This window comes from Centruroides vittatus, unplaced genomic scaffold, assembly GCF_030686945.1.
Source record: "Centruroides vittatus isolate TY-2023 unplaced genomic scaffold, ASM3068694v2 scaffold_2520, whole genome shotgun sequence".
NCBI classification, from domain to species: domain Eukaryota; kingdom Metazoa; phylum Arthropoda; class Arachnida; order Scorpiones; family Buthidae; genus Centruroides; species Centruroides vittatus.
Genome location: NW_027122689.1, coordinates 3377100 through 3404407, shown reverse-complemented (window position 1 = coordinate 3404407; position 27308 = coordinate 3377100). Strand labels below are relative to the sequence as shown.

The window sequence follows — 27308 nt, the reverse complement described above, 5'->3', positions numbered from 1 at the left end:
TAAAAAAGTTTAAATAATTTTATTTATTTATTTATAAAATGTTTTACTATTTTTTTGACGACCCAAATTCCGAAAATCCCATGATGGCGGCCATTTCTGGATCGATCTCGTCGTCTCTAGAGTCGTGCGATTTTCTCTTTCTCTCTTTTCTTTTCTCCCTTCGGTATTCTTTCAGTTTCTCTTCCTGAACGAAATGAATTATTTAAAATTAAATCTTTATATTTATTGTATGGAAAAATGTCGTATGCTTATGGTAATATGGCGTATTTTAAAAACTTTTTCTGTCCCGTGGGCACAAAGGCCTTTTTAGTAAACCTTTCGTGAGTTTGGTCGGGCCGACGGTGGGACCTCGAAGCCCGGTAATGAGGCCCCAAGTATCTGGATGGACCGTCCCCCAAAAAATTCCGGGATTTTTCGACCCGTCCGGGTTGTCCCGGTCCACCAAAGTGACGGGCTGCCACCTTGCTGTCAATGGGGTGTATGTATACTAATATGTGGGATGGTTAAAATTAAACCAACAGTACTCGGAACAAATGTTAAAAAATGCTTTTGAGGAGATCCCGATCGTATTTGTTTACTTATACAATGAATGTCTAAAGCATGGTTATTTCCTGGCTAAATGGAAGACAGTCAATATAAAGTTAATCCCAAAACATGATAATTCATCTAGTCCTGGGGTGCGTATACTTTTCGTTTTGTATGGATCGATCTGTAAAAGCGGATCAGTCCTTGTCACGTGATACAGACAGTTTCTGTCATGGCGGAAAGTATACAAGTAGGATCGAAGATGGTGGAAAACATTTGTTTGTTAATAATAGTCTCTGCTTGTTAGTTAACATATACTGAGTATTAAAAATATTGTACAGTACGTATAATATCTTTGAAATTCTATATATGTTAACTAACAAGGATCAGTTAATTAAATTAAAATAATCCATTATATCCCTCAATATTAAAACTATAGTTAGTACTAAACGACGGTTAATGTAACCCTTGGTGCCAAGATGGCGGCTCGTCTCTGATTCCAGCAAGGAAACAGTGGGACGCACGTTCTAACCTAACCTAACCTAACCTATTCTAATAATTTGGTTGCTAATAATTATGGTAATTTGGGGGCGCTGTCGAGTAACCGTCGCTGCTGGTGACTTTTCGCAAGAGAAACTGTTAACACTATTTTATAGTAAATTATTGTGTTTTTTTACATAATTTGCCACTTAAGTTGATACGTCCTTGCTTTTGTGTCATTCTGCGCTATTATTAGTTTTACTTTTTTTGGAAATGTTTCCGCGTACTCCTCCGGGAGCGTTAAATCACACCCAAGAAGAACGGAAGGGAATTAAACACCATCGTTCACCGAGTGATCCCGGTGCAAAATATCCAAAATTGGAATATTATTTTAAGAGACAATCTCCTCTGGACTCAGATAGAGAAGAAATGTCATCCTTACGGCAATATTTGGAGTCTACCTCGAGTGCAGTAATGATGCAGTTGAAGTGTATCGAAGATAGGCTGGCCAACTTGGAACTGGCTAACCGGTCAACATTGTCCTTGGTAAAGAAACTGGAAACTGACTTTGCTAAAGTTTGTTCGCGATTAGACAAAGTGGAACAGCAACAACAATTTCCTTTGGACGACATCGGCGAGTTACACTCCTTTGCCTACGATAGACAAGTTAATGCTTCCAACAGAAGCAATTTAATGTTGTTTAATTATAGCATTCCGCACGAGTTAGACACGAAGGATCATATTGTTAATTTACTATCTAAGGAATTGGATGCGGCCGATCTATCGGGACATAATATTGTCGGTATTTCCCGTTCGCGGGGTAAAGCTCGGGAATTCTATTGTATCCAGTTATCGTCTTGGAAATGTCGTAATTATTTACTGCAAAAATTTCGAACGAAATTCAACAAGAAGGTAGGGAAAGACCGGTTAAGTTTAGACTGGCGACTGGCGACGGATCTTTCGTTTAATTCGCGAGTTGGCCGTAAAAACTTGGTTACTTTTTTAAAAGACTACCGGAAAGCTGGTGGTCGTGTTTTTTTTGCGAGATGACGATAAGAGATTTACGTATTCCATCGCGGGGCAGCGATTAATAGAAGTTCCTGTCTCTTTTTTATTTTGAATTTTCCTTCCCGTAAGAGCGAAGGTTTGGCGAGACTTCCAACTTTATCGTGTCCGGTCCAGTCTAGTTCGGGTTGTTATTCGAACTTGTTTCTTTGGAATTGCTGCGGGTTTGGCAACAAGCGTTCACTGTTGGATTATATGATTAAAAGACCTGATTTAATTTGTTTGGCCCTTGTTGAGACCTGGATGGTCTCGATAGATGGCGATTTTCTTGCTAAGTCTCTTCCAGTTAACTGGAAATATTTTATGATTCCAGCTGAAAAACCATCGGGCCCGGGTAGGCCCCACGGTGGAATTTTGTTCTTTTTTGATGAAGCTAGAGGGCACTTCGAGTTATTGGAAACTTATCCTGATTTGATGGTGATTGGTTTATCGCATTATTCGGCTTCCGAACCTAGGAGTATCTTGGTGCTGGTAGTATATGCCACTTCGCTAAGGCAGCGAGGCTTACGCCTAGATTTTTCTTCTATTTTGAATTCCTGGTCTTCGTATTACCACGGAACTGTGATAATGGGCGATTTTCACGTCCATATTGGCGAGGAATTTGATTCATATTTGAATGTAGCTTCTCCTAATATCTTCGACGTCAGACAGTCAAAGGATTTAAAGGTCGATCGATACAGCAGGGAGACAGTTTCTGCGTTGGTTAATTGAACACGATCTCATTCTCCTCAATGGTCGTAGTAGGGGAGATTTTCCGGGTGAATTAACTTTTTTGTCGAAAGTGGGTAGCTCTGTTATAGATTTTATAGTCATTTCTCAGAATCTGGTCCACATGGTCGAATCCCTTCGTGTTGGTTCTCTCTCATCTTCCGATCATTTTCCGGTGGAATTACAGTTATCGATTGGAAACAGATTTTCCTTAGGTGATGGGCCTCATTCCATCAAGACTCGTTTTGTTTGGAATGATTCTAAAATAGAATCTTTTGGTGATGCAGTATCGCAGAGCTTCCGGAATATAAGCTTTGATTCTGACTCTGTTGATGATCTCTATGGTTTAATTATTTCCGAGCTATGCTCTATAGCAAGGAGTTTAAATGTGTTAATTGAAGGTGTTGAACCATACGGGAGGACTCGTCCCTCTTGGTTTGATAGGTCTCGCTATACCCGGAAGAGAGCGAGGAATATTGCCCTGGGCAAATTTCGTAGATCTAATAGTCAGGCTGATTTGGCTTCCTTTCTAAATTTAAAACAACAATATAATTCATTTATTAGGGCGAAAAAGAGGAAGTTTTTTTTGTAATTGTGCCTTGCAGTTGGCTGGGACTAGGGACTCTAAGACCTTTTGGTATCGGGTTAGTCGTTTTCGCCGGGTCAAGAGTATACCAGACCAAGAGATTTCTGTGACCGACTGGTTTAATTATTACCAACAGTTGTTTAGCTTAAATACGTCGAATTTACCTCCGATCCCGTCCCTATTGATGACTCCTCTTGTAGTCGATCCTATCTTAGACCTTCCTATCTCTGATTCAGAGGTGAATACAACAATTCAAAAGATGCGAATTCGTTCGGTTCCCGGGGTGGATAGTGTTTGTTTCTCCGTCTTTAATTGTTTACTCTAGGACTACTCTGGTTCCTTATTTGGGCAAGTTATTTAATCGGGTTTATGACACTGCTAAAATTCCGGAATCATGGTTGGAGGTAAAGATAAAAGTTATTCATAAAAAAAATCCAATAGACGAGCCCGCAAATTTTCGACCAATATCGCTGTTACCTGTAGTTCGGAAAATTTTTACATCAATTTTGTCTAAAAGATTGGGTAATTGGTTAAGAGAACGGAATTTAATTCAACCAGTGCAATTCGCTTTCCAACCTCGGAAGAGTACTTTGAGCAATATTCTAATTCTTCACTCCATTATTTGTAGACAACTTTCAAAGAAAAGACAACGTTTACTCGCAGCCTTTATAGACTACGAAAAAGCCTTTGAGTGTTGTTTTGAAGATTCTGTTATCCAAATTAAAAATGCTTGGGATTTCTGATAAGTTTATTGATATAATTTATTGTTTATTTTCGGGACTGAAAGCAAGGATTTCCACTAGTGCTGGGCTTACTGATGTTTTTTCATTAGAAAAGGGTTTACCACAAGGCGATTCTTTAAGTCCAATATTGTTTAATTGCTACGTTAATGATATGGTACAAGTTTTTGACGATTTAAGTAAGGATTCCATTTCTCTGGGCGATTACGAAGTACATTTACTTCAATTTGCCGACCATACAGTAGTGTTATCCACTACCCCGATCTATTTACAAAGGAAATTGGACAGGTTATATAATTATTCTTCTACTTTGGGTTTACGTATTAATTTATTCGAGTCGAAAATAATGATTTTTAGACACGTTGGGAGGTTGAGAAAGGCCGACAAGTTTTTCTTAAATGGAAGAGGAATAAGTATTGTTAATGAAGTTATATATTTGGGGATTCGTTTCTCGGCTACTGGCTCGTTCCAGAATTACATATCTTACGTGAAAGGTAAAGTATTCTCTAAAATAAATGTTGTAATAGATATTTTGAGACGGGTTAAGAACAGCCATGTGGCTTTGTGTAAGAAACTCGCAGCTTCTCTATTTACTTCGAGTTGGTCTTACGGTCTGCCCTTTTGGGGGCCTTTTTGTTTTGATGACATTGACTGTATAGAACCGATGTTCTTTCGTCGTCTTTTTGGCCTCGAGAGATCGATCCCATCGTACGCAATTAGATCTGAATTGGGCCTAGACTTTCCCCGGAAACGATTTGTTAAACTAACCTTAAATTTTCTGGGGAACATAATCTCCGACCCATCATCCCTGGAATGCGAGGCTTATTTTACCTCGAAGAAGTTTTCATCGACCAGATCACTGAAATATAGTTGGTCCACTAAACTGGAGAGTTTATTTAATAGAATTGGTATCTCACTCTCCTTAATAGATTCGTCCCCAGAAGTTTTGAAATATTATACAAATACAATTTTACAAGAGTTTAACAATCTTTTCTTGATAGAAGGTGACAGGGTCCTTAAGGCTAAATACCATCCATGGTACTCAGAAATATTAGACAACCACCGATGTTTTTACATTTATTATCGGCAGTTACCGTTTATTATTAAAAAAACGATTATACAGATTCGGCTAAATAAGTTTCGTTTAACATGGAAACATTTGTGTATTGATCTACGTTCACCAGATATGTGCCCGTATTGTAAAAAAGGAAATGCGACCCTAAATCACTATATGTTTGATTGCGAGGATCTCGATTATTTGCGTTTATCAACACCTTCTAATAATGTTCTTTGTATTAATAATGGTATTTGTAAAGATCCAGCAGATAGAATTCATGGATTATTCTCCATCAACGACTCAGTCGAGTCCATTTGGTGTAAATATAATTTATTAACTAAAGTAATTAATGTAACCCCTCCTCCTAAAAATTAATTTTATGTATGGAGTTTTTCTAATAAATAAATAAAATAAATAAATAATTATGGTCATTTATTAGAATAGGTTGGGTTGGGTTAGGTTAGAACGTGCGTCCCACTGTTTCCTTGCTGGAATCAGAGACGAGCCGCCATCTCGGTACCAAGGGTTACATTAACCTAAACGACGTACGCTATTACGAATTATGGTTTATTTGACAAAATTGTTCGCGCTCATTCGTACGAATTTTTAAATCGCATTACTCTGTGAACGAAATTGTTTTCCACAAAATAGAATTTAAATAAAAATTTCACAAAATTAAAAGATAAAACTTGCAGAAAAGACGAAAGCGCGGGCCAAACATTCTCGAGGTACGGTACAACTTCGCACAATTGTCTCTAAATACTTATTTTTTCATCTCGGTTTATCGGATATTTTAATAATGTTGTTTTTACTTGCCATTTATAAGTTTTAAATAAGTTTCTTTGTCAACAATTAAACGCGTTTCTTCGTTATTTACCGTAAGCTTAACTTCGACCACGGTAGCCGCCATATTTAATCTCTCTTATCCGATCCTACCCTCCGCTCGGATTAGTTTGATTGCGATCCAGTTGATCCTGGATGGCGTTTGTATACGCGAATAGATTGATCGGATCGCGATAGTTCTTTTTGTATACACGATTTGAACGAAGCGATCTTGGATCAGTTTGATTCCAAAAGTATATGCACCCCTGGGGGCCTATTCTGGTCATCGTCTCTCGTCTTTCACAAGCCGGTCGCCGATTGGCTAATCATTTGTTTGCGTCTCTCTAAACCCAATTCTAGACAACTTTTTCTCTTTTCGCTTCTCTCGTTTATCAGAGACGAGCGGATAGTTGACTTTCGACCGGTCTTTCGTCTTTCGCCTCGATTTCGTTATATCCAATACGGACGACACGGTCGCATTACAAAACGTTCCCTATCTCGGCGAAATTTTTCGAGAGAGAAAAGGCTTGATTTTTTTTCCAGTACCTACACTGATTCCATTTTTTTTTTAATTATCCTACATCAATTACTGAACTATCGAATATGATGTTCATCTTACTTAGATAGTTAAGGAGAAATTAGATGGTAATATTTCAAAAAATATCTAAGTACGTAGGCTTTTCTAAGTTAGCTTATTAAACGTTTTGGCTGTACTATAGATTACCAGCTATGGAATTTCGGGACTTTGAGTATATATTTGAACTCGGAGGACCGAGACGAGTTCAACGGTACCCTACTTTTAGACCGCAGACAAAAAATAAGAAAGTCGTCATACTCTTTTAATGCTATCGTGCAGACGGCACCGTAGTTGCTAGTATCGCCATCTTGCGGTAAAGTCTGCAAACCGTGACGTCGGACTACGGTCGTCTCCCGGAGGGATAGGTTAGGTTTGTCGGACAAGCCGCGAAAGCGGCGCGTAGTACTAGCAAATAGCTTATACGACGTATAAGCTATTTGGTACTAGCCGACCGCCAGCGTGTCGGCGGCCGAGAGGCCGTAGGCCCCGAGGTCGAGGAGCGCGAGGGCGTGCGAAAAGGACTTAACTCCAACTGCAGACGATCGGTGTGCTCGTGGATCGGCATCTGCTTCTCTTCAAGATATATATGGCCGACTTGCCGGACTGCCTGTTAAACACGCGATAGGCTTGGCGAGAGAGCGACGCGACTCCCGCTGGTCGCGCGATCGCCGAAAAAAGTATGATAACTTTTTTATTTTTCGTCTCCGGTCAAAAGTAGGGTATCGTCGAACTCGTCTCGGTCTCCTCGGTTCAGATATATACTCAAAGTCCCGAAATTCCACAGCTGGTAATCTATAGTGTCCCCAAATTTTTATTTGTTAAGAGACAAATTGACATTACAATCTGTAAAAACGTTATAAAACAAAAAACATAACTTCGTCGAAATTCCGTGCTTTATTTGAACGCGTGCTTTCCTTGCCACGTGATCTATGATTACGTACTCTGCATTTTCGAAAATTTTACAATTTCATTGATTAAAATTCTATACTGTGTTGCGCGCGCAGATAACCCAAACATGTATAATCAACCGAATAGAATCGTGACGTCAACGACAAAGACCAGATCGTTACGAACGACCAGAATCGCCATTGTGTATGAGAGAAGAATTTCGTCTCTCGCTTTGACGTCATTCGTCGGTGAAAGAAGAGACGAGAGATAAGTGACCAGAATACGGCCCCTGGTGATTACGGGCCAATTAGCCTAATCCCTGTGATGGGAAAAGTCCTTAACGCACTTATTATTAAACAGATCGACAGACACCTGTACAAGAATGGTCATATGCACCAAAGCCAATTCGGATTTAAAACAAACAAATCAACGATACACGCAGCATTGAGCATTAAAGAATTTGTATACAAAGCATAGGAACAGAACAAACATGCTTTATTAATAGCAATCGATTACAAAAAAGCCTTTGATCACTTAAGATGGCCAGTCATAAAAGATCATCTCAAAGATGTTAATAATCCAAAAAGTGTCAACAAATTATTAGATAGTTACTTAAACGAAAGATTTGTCGAGTTTCGCTCCGACTACATTCGTATAAGGAAAACAATAAACGGGGATGCCCACGGGGCTCTCGAAGTGGCCCGGGGCAATGGAATTTGGTGTTCGATAAACTACTGACAAATTTTGACCATTGCAACGATCTAAAAGTCCGATCTTTTGCCGATGACTTACTTATAATGATAGCGAATAAAAGTTGTGATAAACTGACCGATGAAGCTAATGGAACACTTCACAAAATACTGCAATGGAGCGAGGAACAGATGCTTCCAATCAACTATGCTAAGTGTGAAGCGATGGTGTGTACTCGAAAAAATAAACGTAGACGGTTACAAAAAAACCCTTAAACTTCGTATGGATAATAACAGAATTAAACAGGTGAAAGTTTTGAAATACCTTGGAATATTCTTCCACCCAAATCTCGGTTGGCGCCATCGTGCGAATGAAATTAGCAAGAAAACGAGTCAAAGAGCTAACCTCCTCAATTGGATTGTTGGAAAACACTGGGGATTAAACTTTACAAACAGCAAATTAATTTATAAGATGGCAATTGAGCCGGCAATTTTATACGCTGTCCCAATATGGCAAGACGCACTTAACAACACGCGTTTGCAAAAAATTACTGTCGATACAGAGAAGAGCAGCAATAAAGATTACTCGCGCTTATCGAACGACCCTTGCCGATGCAATACTAATACTGGCTGGACTAATGCCAATACATATCGTGGCAAGAAAAACAGTTTGGAATTTGCTCTGCACTAATATTTGACTGTGTAGTCAAATATTAGTGCAGAGGACATTGAAAAACATATTAAAAATAAAATGATTCCAAACAGCTACTCAAATATACCTGATATTATTAAAAAATATGAAATTGATAGAACTAGTAATGATATATGCCTCAAATTACACCCAGCAGACATGCATAGCTACGAAATAAGTTTTGATTATAATCCCAAAACAGACAGATACTTCCAGTGGATAGTGTACACAGATGGCTCTAAGCAAGAATGTGGAGTGGGAGCTGGTGTGTGCATTCTAACAACAATAAGACAATATATCAGGTCAGATTAAAACTTGCTAAACATTGTAGCATCACGTAAGCTGAACTATGGGTCACATACAAAGCAATCAGCCAAATAAAAGATAACTTAAATAAATACAAAGGTAATATAAAATTCTTTATTGACAATACGGTGGTTCTTCTTGTCTTGGCAAAAGCTGAAAACATCACGCCACTAGGCAAAGAAGTTATTAAAGTAGCACAGTATCTCAGTACTACCTGCAATATCCAATTGAGTTGGATACCAGCTCGTAAAGGACATAAAGGAAATGAACTGGCCGATTCTTTGGCCAAAATGGCTGGTACTCTCAAGACGCAAGGTACATATACCAGGTTACCAAAATCAACACTGAAAAATTCCTTACACAAATGGCACTAATTGAATGGCAGGAAGATTAGAATAATTCTACAATGGGGAGACTTTGCCACCAGTTTATTCCCTCTATTACTAAACGCATCAAGGCTAATTACTACGAACCTAGATCCGAAACCACCCAATGTTTAACGGGACATGGCAATTTTATGGCCTACCTCTACCGCTTTAAGAAGAGAAACACTAATAAATGCCGGTGCGACAATAATAGCGTAGGAGATGCTCTGCATTTTATATTCCACTGTGAACGATATGAAGGTCAACGCATTCTGTTCTATAGAGAATGCATTCAAGAAGGTCAAAATTGGCCACCGACACTACAAAACATTTTTGATAAGAAAAATCTGTGGAAGTGTTTTGAATGGTTTATTGAAAGGGGCTCTTCAGCCACACTTCTACAGAAAAGAAAAAATTCCCGAGAATGAAAACGGCGAAACGACGGAATCGGCCGTGTAAAATTCTTCTGTACGTAGTTTAGTTGCCTAGTATTAGTTTAGTTTTAGATTCTAGATTTAAAAAAATAATAAAAAAATATAAAATAAAAAAAATAAAATAAAATAAAAATAAAATAATTTTCCATTAATATGTATCGTGTCCTCACGTACCATATATTCTGTATTATTATATTATATCATAGTAAGCTGCTATCTTCATTCTCTCTGCGTATTAAAATTGTAACCTGTTCGTAATATTATTGTATTATTGCAGTGTCCGAGGTTACTTTCTACCTACCCCTTACTTCTACGTAATGGATTTTGCATTTCATTGTAACTGGACCATTTCTTGTAATTGATAATATTGTATAATGGTTTTGTCAACTGTTGTAATTTTGGTTATTAATAATTTCCGATACAGTGCTCTGAGGTCCTAAGAACTTTTTCCACCTTTACTTTTCCCCCTTTTTCTTTATACTTCTCCTTTCAGAACCTTTCCTTCAACCTTTTCTTCACCCCTTTTTCTTCCTAGTGGGCTAAGTTTGCAAAAGCAGGCAGCCCCTCCTCCTTTATTAGAGTACTCAGAACAACAAGTGGCAGTGAAAATTGGTGGTTGTCTTAATAAGAACCTGGGAGGAGAATTTGTGAATAAAAATATTATTTTTTATGTTACCAGGTAACATTGGTGCACTAAAATAAAGAAAATACCAAGTTGAACCAGCAACTTTTATTTTAAACGTCGAGATTCCCGATACGTAAACTGTTAGTATGCAAAATGTGCTGGAAAGGTAATGTGGCAGGGTACACGGTTGCTTGGGGAATGGCCAAAACATCCCGTGTTACCTTTCCTTCCATTTGGCAAGTAATTGAACATTATCTTGGTAAACTTGGCTTTTCAAATAACCCCATAATCAGAGATCCCACAGGTTATTGATTGGGGGGATGTAGTGGCCAACCATTACAAAACATTCAAGAAATTAACCCATTCTTGCTAAATGTGGTTCTTGCAATAATTGTGTTACAATGCACACATTATGTATTGTAAGCTTGATAATTTTTTTTCTGCAAAGCTGGGATAATCCTGTGGAAGAGGGGAGTCCATGTAACGAGCTGCATTCACCAATTTGTACGTGGAGCCTTGAAGCAGTCGCCTTGATGTGACTGGCTCGTGAGAAATATTTTACCTTCCAATGATAAATATTCCCTCCCTAAAAAACTGTTTTTCAATTTTTAATTCTTAATTTTCAGCTTAAAGTATTATGCCATTTATTTTCATAATACAGCTGTGAAGATAATCGACAGACAAGATTAAATTAAATTAACCAAACTTTCAGAAATGTATAAAATATTGTAGTATGTTAAAAAAAATTAATGTTAGTAGCTTTTTAAAGACTTGGAGTCTATAAAATTTTGAATTGCCTAGACTTAAACTGATACTCCTGGGAGAACTGTGTACCTTCAAGAGTATGCACATCTAGGTTGTGAAATGCCGGTCTAAAATATTTCCAGATTAATTATGTGAAAGCCGCGAATTTACGCATTTGAACTTCCAATTTGTTGGAAATTGTAACAAATCCGAGGGAAGAACGCACCGGGTGAGAAATTAGATCACCACCGTTTTGATAAGAATCTGACGGGAAAATTGACATGTAAGTGCCAACTTAGCGCTGTTGTGTCAACTTTTGACTGTCATGTGACCCCCCTTTCCTATGATAAGGAGATAAAAAGTGGCTGTCGCCAGAACTGAGAGAAAGCGATTCAACGGGAAGTTAGATCGGGACGTCGTGCACATCCCGTCTCCTGGGCCTCCATAAGTCAGACTGGTCCCAAGAAGCGGAGAAGACACCTGTTGGAAGAACATCGACGACAATGACCCTTCCATACAACGAAGTTCGTCGAATCGACTCTCTGCTATGCATAAGAGAAGTATTTAGGGGCTAGACACTTGTAAACTCTCTCCGCGAGCAAACCATTAGAAATAGAACGAGAACGTGTTTTGCGAGCAACGTAGAAGTAATGGCTCTCCTCCCGATAGGAGTATTTGTACTGCACTTGTATTTAATCACATATTTAACCGCATGTATTTAACCTGTATATCCTACCTTTAGTTATAGAATAAATGCTGTTGTTAAGACCTGTCTCCTGTCAATCTAAGGACACCTGCCGACTTACCGACGCATCTCCCCACTCACTTTTTGCCCTCCTAGCCATCCGAAACGACAACGAGGTCGGGTTTTACCAACCCGTGCAGAGTAAGTGGTCGGCGAGAATTAACCCGACCCCCTGCTTATCTCACAATTATGTGATTATCATTGAAACTTAGGCAATGGATATCAAACAAATATAGAAATTGTCAAATTGAGAATTCTGAAGTATAATTCATATTATTCTATAAAATTCCTATATTATTAATATTTCTACCATAAAAATTGTTTATCAGTACCTCGTCTCTTAATTCTTGCATCCGTTGTTCAAAGTCATATTCTTTTTTCTTCTCGTCTAACTTTTTCCTGTTCATTTCGAATCTCTTTTTAACTTGATCCAATGTGGATCTTTCGACTCTCATGGACATTCCCAAATTTCTTTGATCTAAAATTTAGTTTGAAAATAAAAAAAAATATAAATTTTCATTCAATTATGTACTATTTACACAAAGATTAAAACAGAACACTCATCTGTACAATCTAACACCAAATAATTTGAAATCTTTTAAACATAAAAACAAAGTTATAAATATAAAGTGTTACATCAAAAAATTTCTGTTTATTTTTAATAAATTATTGTATTTCCAATACTTTTTTTTGGTGCTAAATAAGGTACAAATCAGAAAAACTACAAATGCATTAGTCTATTTACAATTTCTTTGTTTATTGGTTATTATTAAATGACATTAAAAATATCATTATTTGTGTAATTGAGAAAGAAACTCCATAAAAACAAATTCACTAATGTGGATTTGTGAAAATAAAAATAATAAAAGTTACAACAACTGAACTTCTTAACAGATACTGGATGAAATGTACTTTATCATACAAGCAACTTTTAAATGCATCACTGGATTTTAAAGGTTGCTTGTGTGATGTAATAAAAGTTAGAAACAAGCATGTTCATGTTCTGTAACATAATAAAATTTAAAACATCAATACAAGATTAGAAATAATAAATTATAATGAAAAATTTCCATAAATTTTTAATAAACATCTTAAAATACACACAGGATCTTGATCTCACTTACATTGAATCTAATCTAGTTTTTATAGTAGCCTACAATAAAAGCCAAGTGGGAAGTGATCATAAACTCCTGTATATTATTTTTAAATTTTTTTAATTTTTGGAACTTTTTCAAATTTCTAAGAGAATGTACTAATTACTTTATTCAATATTATACTTCGAATAACCAATAAATTTTATTACACATCCAAACAGTGTCCTATTACTGTAGAAATAGATATATTTAACTAAGATGTTTTTCCTTTAAAAAATGACTAAAAAAATATAGTGGACCACGTGTGGAAATATATATATATATATATATATTTATATATAAACACACATATATACAAGGAGATGCTGAAAACAGCAAAAGCTGTACTATAGAATAACAGAGAAGAGATTTCTAGAGTCCATCTGTTACAACTATTAGTTTGCTTATTTTGATAACTTGAATTCATGATGGATGGACCAAGACCAGAATTTAGCAATATTGAAGTATGTGATCATGAAATCCTTATTCCTACAGGGGAAAGGAGTGCGAGAGATTCTGAGATACTGGCAATTCTAGGACAGATTTCCTTTCTCTCATAACAGCAAAGAAATGGGGGAGACATTTACAAAACGGTCATTTAAGGAAACAAATGAACCACACTCTGGAGGCCCATTTCAACAAAACAGACGAAAATATGGATGAAAGCCATGATTTGATCCTTAAAGACTGCTGCATTTTGGTCAAGATGATTGCCGAAATCTTGCAGATTTCCTGCAAAAGGATTTCCCATATAATCTGTGATAATCTCAACATGCAAAAGCTGCAAGATAGATTCCAAAACTTCTCAATGCAGACCAGAAGCAGGATTGCATAATTGCCTACAAAGCCATTTTGGCACAGTTCTAAACTAGTGCTGAGGATTTTGTGACCAAATTAGTGACTACAGATGAAATGTGGTTTCATCACTATGATCATGAGATGAAGGAGCAATAAAAGGAATGGCATCATAGAGGATCTCCTGACTAGTGTCCAGAAATCAGCCAGAAAAATCATGGCTTGTGTGTTCTGGAACACTGCCATTCTAGTAAAGTATTTGCCAAAGGATCAGGGAATCAACACTACCTATTACATGTCTACACAGGATGAACTGTAAGAGGCTTTAAAGAAAAAACAGCATGGAGACTGAGTCAAGGCATGCTTTTTCTACAAGACAATGCCACTGCCCAGCCTCCAAATCATGCAAAAAATCAAGGTTTGGGGGTTTGAATTGTTGGGCCATACACTCTATTCACTGGATCTTACCCCCTCAAATTATCATGTCTTCTCAGTTTAAAAAACACCTGAATGAGACAAACTTCGCTTCCAATCAAGAGATCATTGGAGCTGCAGAGGGCTGGTTTGAAGACTACACTAAGTTCTTTTTACAGGGGTTAAAAAAATTGGATAAATGTTGTAATAAGTAAATAGAATTGAGAGGTAATTATGTTGAATGAAATACAGTGGGTGATCATTTAACGAACAATTTGGTTAATGAACAAATCGGATAACGAACACTTTCGTAAAAGATTTTTATGTTCGGACAATAAACACCTCACCAAACCAGGTTGAGGTTAATAGGCTTAGGGATCTCTACAGTTACAACGCTATTAATTATTTCTGAAAAATCCTGAAGAAGAGAGAAAAGCAATTGACATTAGACAGATTCTTTAACCCCCACAAATGGAAAAAACATGACTAATAAAAATGCAAGACTGTGTATATATGTATTTTTATTATTACATATAAATAAACATAGTAAGAAAATATATATTCTTTATTTTGGGTGTCCCAAACAAATTATTCAAATTCCCATAAAAACCTATGGTAAATCAATAATCGTTAATGAACAATTTGGATAGCGAACAAAGTCTTGGAACAGATTGTGTTCATTAACCGATCACCCACTGTGATCATTCTGTTTATCAAATTTCTCTTTTCTTCTAAGAAAAGTTACAAACTTTTCAAAATTTCCCATATTGTATTTGATGAAGTGGATTGTACATGTCAGACTATTTGGTTAAATGTATAAATGCACTTAATTCAAGGCCCACCAGTGGCCAAGTGGTCTTCGTACCCCGAACACTGGGAGTTTGGTTGTTGGTTTGCACTTGCTTGGACAGGCTGGCCAAGTGGAGTTTTCTGGGTTTTCTCACGTCTGTAACACCTAAATAGGAGTCAGTTTCCCTTAAAAAGACCTCCCGGAAGGCATCCCCCCTAGGCAGATAGCCCAAGTGTTGTGTTGCCATAACTAAACTAAACAAACAACAAAGTAAACACTTAATTCAACCTAATTATTTTGGCATCCTTTGAAAATATTCTTTCTATCTTCTGAACATTAAGGTCATCTATTGTGAGTTCAGCTAAACTTGTTGTAGTGAACTGAGCAGTGAGAAAGGATATTAAGATATCTTTCTTTCTTTCTTTAAACTCTTTCCGCCCTGTGGGCACTAAGAGGGCCTCATTTAGTAGGCCCATTATGGGTTCGGCCAGGCCCACAATGGGGCAACCGGGTGGTGAGGGACGGGGCCCGACATATCCGAACGGACCACCCCCCGAAAAATTCCTGGGGATTATTCGACCGGTTCGGATTCGATCCCGGGTCCCCCAGAGTGGTAGGCTGCCACCTTGACCGCTCGGCCATCCGGCCTGGATATTAAGATATCTGGATATGATTACTCATGAAAAATTCCCAAGTATCTAACCCAGATTTGAACTGGGTTCTTTAGAGTGGCAGACATATACTTCAGCAATTACAATGAGCATTCACATTAGTAACAAACAAAGTCAAACTTTAATATTTTGATTGAACTACAGATCTACTAATAAACTTAAAATATGACAGAGAATCTATTTGTTCATTTTATTTAAATGACAAAAACATAAGTGCATCATGATAATTTCATTTTCTTGTTTTGTAACATCAATATTTGTTTTTATTTTGTGCGCTTAATATTACAAATCAATGTTCAACCAAAAAAGGAAAAATGTTAAACTTGTAAGTTCGTTTCTTTTATCAATTAAAAAAGTTTTATTTCTGTATTAATAAACAATTATTTTTAATTATCATGGAAGTGTAAAAAAAGTGTCAATTCAGTTTAGTTTATCTATTACAGTACATGAACTTGGATTTCTATAAAAAATTGTTATCTATGTGTGTACTGTACGTCATTTCCAAAAATGCTAAACACGCATGTTAAATGAGCGTTAAATCATATTTATGAACAAACACTTACGTTTCTTTCCATTAATATGGTCCAAAAAATTGATAGAATCTTTCACTACACAATCACACACATTACAATAGTACCTAAAAATTAAAATTTGATTAATTTTTATAATTAATTAATAAATAAATAAATAATTTAAAAAATATTTTACATTTAAGTTTTTAAAAAATGGATTCAATTCAATTACTGTATGTATCTTTTAAGTTTATATCTTTTTCTCTTTCTATTAACTAATGGATTGGCTTGGCTTGGCTTATGCCTGTTCCTTCATAACTAACTGCAGTCAAATCTTATATTGTACATCAAATACAGTACCAATGAACAGTTGTGAATAGATTGTCCCTGTAAATTTAAATAGTAACCCTATGGTATCTGTGAATTATTAAATGTGCGAGTTTACTTGCAAATGTCATCGCGATTATTGTATTGTGTGATTTTGAACCGACATTTAGACTTTGTTACTATAAATATACACTATATCAGAATAGATCAGTGGAATTTTTTAATAAGACATTTAAATGAAAATCCCACATTTTAGTTTGGACTGGATCAGATCTGAATTAGCATTGGGGGACTTGGGGACTTCATTTAAATGCTTGTAGTGTGTGATAAGCTTCATTGTTTGTCAATCCTTCATTTTAGCACTGCACTCAATTTAAAGCCAATTTCAGAGGTAACAAATACAAATAATGATCTAAGTTGAAGTTTGAATGTATACATATTATATCTAAATTTAAATGTCAACCATTATTTGTTTTTCTAATAATTACCACTTTAAAATGTTATTAATAATTAGACAAAATATAAAGAATACTTGCCCCCCAGCTTGAGATGCTGGCGTAGTTTTTGTAATCACAGTAGTTTTTCCTAATTTCGATTCTAAATCTACCTATAATTAATAAAAAAAATAAAAAGTAAAGTTTATAGTTATAATTAATCATCATATTTGATTGCAATACTACAATCAAACAGAAAAAAAACTTCTAATAAGTAAGAATTTTGTTTAATGTTTTTAAAAAGTAATTACCATAATTTCCTGCATAAAACCAATGGATTATTTATGTTGTAAAGTCAGTTTGAAAGAAAGTGCAGGCTGTATTCTAGCAATTTTTGAGGGTTACCAGCAGGAAATTATGGTAAATTTTTTCTATATTAATTATGTTTAAATTTGAAAATGTATCAATGCAAAAAACATGTATATAAAACAATAAAAACAATTAAAGAAAATATATTTCTTGTTAGACTATACATATGAGTCCAAATCCTTCTGTCCTTTCACAGGCTTGTAGAAGCAATAACAAATCTCATATGTATAGTCTAACAAGAAATATATTTTCTTTAAATGTGAATTTGTCCTGGCAAATTTTTTAATTTTAACAATAAAAACAATTTCTGAATTAAAAAAAAATATGTAATCACCACAGAGTATTAGCCTGCTCCTTGATCCAATTCAATCACACAAAAAAAATGAAGAAAGCTGAATAAAAAAGGAAAAATAAAGTATGCCAATCATGCTCTGTGTTGAAATAAATATACACTGGACGACAAAAAAAATAACGCACCATGAAGGACTTGTTGGATTTGAATAAAAATTGGTATATTGCATCATCATAGCTAGATATGCAAATGATTAGCTTTTGGGATCAGGTTCTTGTGTTGTATCGCCACCAGAGGGTAGAAAAGTGCTTCCTCTGTCTGGTATAAAGATGTACGCTGTGACGATTTGTGCATATGTCCTGCTCTTGTGTTGATGGTTGTGACTTCGTTGAGTGAAAGACATGCCTTTACGACACATTCAATGGCCTTACACTCAGTTAAGTGAGTTTGAGAGAGGACGCATCGTTGGATTGAGAGGAGGAGGATGGTCATATCACCAGATTAGCCGCCATCTGAACCGTTCTGATGGAACTGTTAGGATGTGTTATGAGCAGTGGGTACGTAGGGGTACGCATGAACGGCAAACAGGCTCCGGACGCTATCGACAGACCACCAGGCGGGAGGATCGTCTCATTGTACGTCAAGCACGGACAGCACCTACAGCTTCGTCGTCTACCATTCATGCAGCAGTAGCACCTGCGTTACGGAACCATGTATCCAGCTGCACCATTTCCAGGCGCTTAGTAGAAGGCAGATTGGTCTCCTGACGCCCAGTATGTGTTCTACCATTAACAGCCACCCACCAACGCCTCCGTCTGCAGTGGTGTCTTGCACGACAATCATGGACAGCTACTGACTGGCAGCGTGTTGTCTTCAGCGACGAATCCCACTTTTGTTTGGGGGCTCACGATGGCCGTATGAGGGTATGGCGGCCCGCTGGTCAAGGTGTCAACCCAGCCTATACTGTGGGGCAGCACACGGGCCAAACCCCTGGTGTTATGGTGTGGGGAGCCATAACATACGACAGTAGGACATCTCTAGTTGTCATGCGTACTACCCTCACAGCCCAACGATATGTGCAATACATCCTCCGGCCACATGTGTTGCCCCTCATGGCAGGGCTTCCGACAGGAATATTCCAGCAGGATAATGCTCTGGCCACACACCGCAGTGGTCTCCCAAGCATGCCTACATAACATTGCCACCATTCCTTGGCCTGCACGGTCTCCAGATTTATCGTTAATCGAACATGTGTGGGACTACCTGGGACGCCAGCTGCGACAGCCGCGGGATGTGACGCATCTTGAGTCCTAGTTGCATCACGCATGGACAGATATGCCACAGAACATTATACGCAACCTTTATATCTCCATGCCAAGGTGTATCACAGCTTGTATTTGCGCTAGAGACGGCCCAACGGGATATTAGTGCCTGCACTGTATTGAACATTACTACAAAATAAAGTATGTTTTTGCTTTATGGTTGCAATCATATACCTGTCTAGCTATGATGATGTCACGTACCAATTTTTATTCAAATCCAACAAGTCCTTCGTGGTGCGTTATTTTTTTTGTCATCCAGTGTACATAGCACTCAAAATGTAGTACAAAAATGCACAGTTTTACATCTAGTGCAAACAACATTCATAATTTCTGATACAAAAACATTCACCAGGAACTAGCCAAGCATTTTACATATGCAACCAACATCTCACAAGCTATGCCAAACTTTCTTACACATGGCATCATATATATAAAATCCAAAAATGACAATATCACAGAGCCTACACAATAGGCCAATTATGTACCATCTTATACTCTACAGAATATGTATTCTATGTATAACAAATGAAATATATCATACACAATTGAAAAATAGAAGAAATTAAGTTGTCTTCACACTTTTGTTGTGTCCAATTACCAGGAACAAAAGTCTTCCTTCACAGAGGCAATGCCTCTGCAAAATTATGTAAAACAGTTTTAAAATGTCTACTGGCAATAAGCCAATAATTTAAAAATATATATGTATAATTTCAACTAAAATGGCTAACAATATTTTTATAGAGTTAAAAATACACTAACTAAGAAACTAAGTTGACTTCACACTTTTGAATTGAAATTATAAAAATATAACATCATACAGAACAACACAACATTCTCATAGAATAAAAAAATTGTCATAGAAACCGTATGAAATGAAAAGAGCAGTCACTCATAGATTCAGTCATTCTACGACAAGCACACACAAATGTACACATATCTTATGTAGATTACAGAAAAGCATTTGACAGCATTCCACACTCCTGATTATTGTATACATTATATCTATACAAAATACATCCAACACTTGTAACATTTCTAGGAAACACTGTGCAACATTGGAAAACAACACTACATCTTACAAGGGGCACCCAGCAGTTTGTAATTGTCAATTTTGATGAAATTTTGTGGATGTGCTCTATTTACTTGTACTTATACTCTACCAAAACCAGGACCCACTATTGAGATATTCTTGAAAAAATTACAATAAAAGTTTTCTAGAATCATTAATACCTACATGGGAAGAATGATCCACAAATTTGCAGAGTGTAATCATTAAAAATGCTGCATGAAGAGCTTTTGTTTTTCAGTTTGATCCCCATATGCGAGATTTTTTTTACATTTATAATTTAATGCAAAACACCTCACTTAAAAATCTTGAAGAAAGGTGATTTGTACTCAGAATTGGAAATGTCATTGAATCCATGAAAGGTCCACATATGTTAGGATTTCAACAGGCCAAACTCAGAGCATGCACAAATGCCAAACAAAGACTAACAAAAGAATACAGAGCAGATTAAACTTAATACTAACACCACAGCTGAATGCAAAACATACAAAGCAATCAACATACATACTGTTCCAGTACTACATATTCATGTGGAACTATACACAGGACACATAAAACTAAAACTATTCAAAAGGAATACAGAAACAACATTAATAAAACGTAATCCCACCTCTAAACCTCTAGAAAGAGGGAGGACGAAACCCGATAACTTAAATCTTCAATACAAACAAATACAAACACTGCAAGAGGTTTTCTACAGAAAACAAGAAACATCACAATATACAAAGCTGTAACTTTTCCAGACTGAGATAACACGCCATAACCTACACACAACACCGACCTGGATCTAACACAATACAAAAGAGACACAAGCACAATAATCTAAGTCCACACTAGACATCTTAAAAATCTAAGTTCATGTTGACAAAATTGCATCAAACTGCCAACTGCCTCACGGATTTCTCTTTGGAAACAGAGAAGAGTTCACAGTTGCTGTACAAGACCAGGCCATAATTACAAAAAAACTACAGAAAGTATACTTTAAAAGACAACATTTATAAAAAATGCCAAATCATGAACAAAACACATCAAGCTGCAAGCTTTTGACACAAATTGAATACTTACATCAAAATAACCAAATAGCAAATATCAGGTCAGTCCATAAGTTCATGCATATTTTTATCTACAAAAACAGCAGCAAAAAATTTTAATTAAATTTTATTTCAATCTATAATGTATTCACCATTATTTTGTACAATTTCTTGCCATCTTGATGGTAGCTTTTTAATCCCATCTTCGTAAAATGATTTCGGTTTTGAATCAAAATATTCAGAAATAGCCTTTTTTACATTGTTCTCATCCTCAAAAGTTTTCCCTTTTAAAAAATTCTGCAAACTGCGAAAAAGATGATAATCACCGGGAGCAATATCTGGCAAATATGGTGGATGAGGTAAAATTTCCCAGTTGTAGCTTTCGAGTTTCTGTACAGTTATTTTTGCAGCGTGTGGTCTGGCATTGTTATGCTGCGAGAGAACCCGCTTTCTGTTCAATAACGACGGTCAATTTTTTTTTCAATTTTTCATTTAAACGCTCTAATTGCTCACAATACATTTGAGCTGTAATTGTTTGATTACGTTCTAACGGCTCAAAGTGAATTACACCCGACATATCCCACCAAACAGACAAAAGAATTTTTTTTGGATGCAACCCACCTTTTGCAGTCAGTTTTGGGCCTACCAAGAAAAAGTTCTAAAGCAATACGGGATAAAAGAGACGTGCAAATGTTTACACGTTGTTGTCGGTTAGCTATTGGCAGTTTGTGTGGTATCCGTTTTCCTAGCTTTGAAACTTTTCCGATTTGTTGTAGGTGTCTATGAACGGTTCCGTGGGATGAATTTAAACGTTCCGCAATTTCGTCGACTGTTAAAGATGGTTCTGCTTCGACTAGTGCAGAGAGAGCATCGTCGTCAAAGTCGACGGGTCTTCCGGTACGAGCCTTATCCTCCACACTAAAATCGTTGTTTCTAAATCTGTCAAACCACTTCTGCGCAGTCCTTGCACTAATTACGATTTGATTATGTACAGTATTTATTTTTTGGCTGCATTTGTAGCATTCTCACCACTTAAAAATAAAAAGTATAAAACATGTCTTTTGTATTCCTGGGTTACTTCCATTTTAACGAAAATAAACAACTGAAATGTTCACAATTCTGAACAGTATTATATGAATGAGATCCAATTTAACACTTCGGTGTAAAAATTATCACATTAGACTGACATTTTTAACAGTAAAACAAGATTTTTCTCAAGGTCATAAAAATGTGCATGGACTTATGGATTCACCTGATATAATACATTAAAACTAAAACAATATAACAAAGGTATAATGGTATTTAAAGAGTGTTGTACATGTAAGATATGTTTTAAACATCAAAAATCATTAAAAAATTTCAATTTATATGCTGTTATTAATGTAGTAGTTAGTTAATGCTGCCAAAATGTCTTGACTATTCCATTGATTGTTTTACTATTTTTAATATTGTTCATTCAATTGTCACTGAGGAAGAGTTGAGATTTTCTCAACAATTCAAAATGCGTACATATTACAGTAAAACCTTGATTTAATGGACTTCAGATTTAACAGACAAAATTTCCAGTCCATATGTCATGTGTTCCAAACATCTACAATACAAAGGTTATGTACAAAATACACTTTCTGACAAAAGATTCTGTACTCAGAATTGTCCAATTACTACAAAACTCAGCATAAAACTGTCTCAGACAGGTATGAAAAATATTACAATTGTGATGCAATTGCATGCCACTAGAGTACCCTAAAATTGCTATGTCAGTAGCCTATAAAAAAAACAGATAAGCTCACCATGTTCAGTAAGTATTTTCATCGTACCTGTTGTTTGGAAGTCTTCAAATACCAGACACACCTGCATGACACAATCAAAGACATTATGCACGGTTAATGTAGTTTAACAAAGGCCACATCATCAGGCTGCCATAAGCAGAACGATCAGACCATTGAACTGACTGTTATCTGGACTATTCTAACTTGACTGTGAGGAAGGATATGAAGCAATGGATATGTCAGAATACATATACAACAGCCAAGCTTAGATGTCCCAGACAGATCACCAGAAGAGATAATAGTCTACTCATGAAACAAGCATAAATGGCTGCAATAGCATCTTTGCAGCCATTGCAGCTACAAGCCTGAACTACAAAACAATGGCTCTTCACATTGGAACACTTCCTTGGCCTGTTTGGTTGCCACCAAGATTTGTGAGACAAATGGGGTGCCAGCTTTGACCATCTATAAATGTGAGGGATCTGGAGTGGCAGTTGCAATATTTGTGGGAAAATCTGTTACAAGGTAGAAAAACATGACTGTCTCCATGCCTAATTATTCAGTTGCACGAATCCAGGCAAGAGGCAATCCTACTAGATCCCGAAAGTCCCTATATACCAGGGGTGGGCAAGCAAGAGTTCGGCGGGAGCCGAAATGTAGGTTTTGCAAAATGCACGGAAGCCGCAGTTCCGTATTATCGTGGTGGATAGTACGGTAAGGCTAAGAAGAATAGCACTTTCGGCAAGAGCCGCATTTGCCCATGCCTGCTATATACCATCGTTCCACAAGAAATTGTTCCTTTGTGACAATACACAACAGCATTGTCAATGTATGCAGCAAACCCGGATATAACACCGAATTTTAATGAGGCAAAGGTGATCCGCACCACCCAACATCAAGAACATCTGAGAACTCTGGAGGAGATTGAAATTTATAAAGCCGATCGCACAACAACATGTATTAATTTCAAAGAAGAAAGGAATCTCTCCACTGCTTGGCAGTTTTTATTGGAAGAAAGGTCGTAAATCAGTTGACGTCACGCGTATTTATCATAGCAGGCACACATCGTTTTCCCAAACGGAATAAAAGGAAATTTAAATATTTGGAACGGCACGCGGTTGCCCAACGTACTCAATCGTTTAAATTACGGAACATGTTCCATTTATTTATGCTGTTCGATTATCAAATCCAGAATTGGCCTGAGAGAAGAGCCCAGGAGGGGCAGTGAAAACGTTCGCCATTTCGAAAAATAGTTCGCACCGGTTATCGGTTTTAGAAGGTATTTAATTTTTTTGTTTATACAACCCGGTGTGGGAGAAGTGTTGCAATACTCAGAATTCGCTCAGAAAATGGATGGGAATCATAGTCCTTTCTTGCACAGGCATCATACCACAATACTACATATCACATTACAGAAAGCAGCCATAATAACATATACCACATAATACTTAAATTCTTAAACATGAATACTCACATGAACTTCACATAACTATAGAAAGTTTACTGAAAGTTTATGCCTTAACCTCAGTTTGGCATAGCACTACACATAGGAATTAACCAAATAGTATACATTAAACAATAAATAAATCCTATAAATGTCTTTTTATCAAGTGGGAAACTTATGTGAAAACAATATTAAACTGATCCAATAAAATCAGTTTAAATTTTGTAAAATTTTCTTTTATTTTTCAATCAATATTATATATTTTGCATCTATATTAATTTTTATAGAAAATCCAAGAGTACTTTATCTTTAAAACATTTTTGTACTTTCATAAGAGACTTGCACCATCCAATTTAAGCACAGATCATCCAACAGGTGAGCATAGTTGCTTTAATAAGTGATTACGATGAGTCCACTTTATAGTGATAGGTAGGTAGAATATAACATACAATTGCAGTCAAAGTGGTTCATTAAATGTCAACAAGATCTTGCTAAGTTATGTCAATATTTTTGTAATATTCATGAATATTTAATGTAAAGTGTGTACTGTTTTAGAACATAATTTAATATCATTGTGATTTATCAAACTAACTATAAAAATTAATAAAAAGATTTCTCAGTCATTCATTTATAATGTATTATTCATCTAAAAATACTATAAAAACTAAAAATAATATATAAAAACTTTGTTAATTAGATTGTACATATTAATAAATATCATTAAGTAAAAGTAGGAGCCTCATACTCTATAGTCTCTAGGCTTTAGATATTCACGTCGAACGGGTGGCTGCTTATCTTTAGCCTTTTTTTCCAGTTCGTATTCTTCTAGTATTCTTTCGTGAGCGATTCGTTCGAATTCTTCCCTGTCCCATTTTTTACGATGGTCATCCAGTTTCTGAAAATAAAAAAAATAATTAATTTCGGAAAAATAAAATCATGTACAGTCAAAAATTAAGTTATCAATATAATTATTTTAATAGTTACTCTTTTATTGGGTGACATTGCTATAGTAGTATAGAGATTATACAGTAGTAATAATAAAACAAAAATATTTTCCCCAGAAATAAATATGTATACCTCTAATATAAAGCTAAAATTAGCAATACTTGTTAGATATAACCACTAAAAATGGATTTATAGACGAATAAACAAATTTGTTATGTGCAGCTAATCCGACATTCACCGGAGGTCAATGTTGGATTAGGACATAACAAATTTGTTTATTCATCTATAAACCCCTTCTTAGTGGTTATCAAAATATGTATAACTCATTGATTTATATATTTAATTTCCCCAAAGAAGCCTATTTTATAACTAAGATTTTTAGTGCTAGACATCCTAGCCTTATGTATAACTAAACAACAAAGACCTAAATGCCATATTTTTTAGGCCATAAATAGACTACATTTTAAGTAAAGAAACTAAGTTATTTGATGTAAAAGGGGGTTAGTCTATTATCTCATTCTAAATTCAAAATACTGCACATTAAGGTATTTGGTTATTAATTAAAATTCAGATTTAGTTGTTACATGTATTATATTATATATATATGTAACATTGAGATTAAGAATAATTATTTGTTAATTAATTTGTTAAGAATAATTATAATTATATGTTTTTTAGAATAATAACATTGCATTTTGTCACTGAATTATTACAGCGTAATTAGTTAATGTAGTAATCACACTATGCAGTGTATGCAGTAAACACGGCGAGTGCATTTCCTACTACGGCCGCTTTGTTAAAAGACAGTTAAGCCATTTCTGCTTCGAGTTAGCCGTCACGGCACCGATGCATCGAGGTTTGCAAGTGCCGAAAACAGAAGTCGAGACGGCCACCACCACAAATTATATAAACATTACATATCGCACCTCAAACAAAAATTGCGAGATACCAAAATCTATTTTAAACTGGTTATTGAAAAAATTAGAAATGCAAATCTCTGCATAATCTTCTAATACGGCGTAAACATTTTCAAATTTATTAGTAACGGCAGTTTTTATTCGTACAATTCCACATAGTCGAGACATAAAAGTATTTCCCACGAAAACGGAAACCGCTTAAAGCACCCTCCGGCAGCTCGAGTAAAGTAGCTTTTCCACAAAACGCACCCGCTATTTTTTGCATTACCGTGCCCGGTACTTTTTGGTTAACGGCACACTGGCCGACACGTACGGGAACGGTTAAGATTCGAGCTCCGAACGAAAGATTTCACATCGTCCCAGAATCGTCGACCCCGGGCAAAATATTCGTCTCCGGAGGTCGGCTTTACACGTATCGGTCTACTACCTTTTCTACACGCTCGTACCCTCACCCTCCTAAAACTATACTACATTAACTATTCCACAAACGTTCCAGCAGGCCACTCGAAGCCGGACTAAATCGTTAAACGCGACAGTCTTCCAGCATCCCGTTAGCCAAAAAGAACACGATACGCAATAAACACAGTAAACGGATCACCATTTGTCTTTCAACAGTAAAACTGAATTTTTTAAGAATTTTAAATGGTGAAAGGACTTGAAAGGGCTTTAATACAATGATAAATTAACTAGAGATTCGTAGTGTAACCAATGTTCAAGTTATGACAAAGTTTACACGTTATAAATCTGAAATTAGTCTGCATTTCATCCCAGGAAAGGCTTTATAATAGTTTAAACATGTCTGAAAAATATAAATTGTAGTCATTTTAATGCAGTTAAGTCAATATACGAAGAACTATCATTCATAAAGTTTTTAAATGATCGCCAGTGTAAATAAAAGAAAAATAACGATATACATTTTGATCGGGAGGCGATACTTACGCTGGTGGCAGCCATTACGTTTCAAAACAATTCTATAAATCAAATATAAAAAGCATAAGTCACTACGGAAAGCTTCCTTCGGGTTAGTTCC

General features: G+C 36.2%; 1 protein-coding gene across 1 annotated transcript; it reads right to left on the bottom strand.

The window, feature by feature from the left end:
• On the bottom strand, positions 1-27308 carry LOC136987561 (zinc finger matrin-type protein 2). Its single transcript, XM_067285311.1, has 6 exons — positions 27218-27308; positions 25162-25311; positions 17226-17296; positions 16414-16487; positions 12380-12525; positions 1-184 (listed from the first exon to the last, which is right to left on the bottom strand). The coding sequence occupies exons 1-6, from the start codon at positions 27230-27232 to the stop codon at positions 47-49; spliced, it is 594 nt and encodes a 197-aa protein (XP_067141412.1). The 5' UTR covers positions 27233-27308; the 3' UTR covers positions 1-46.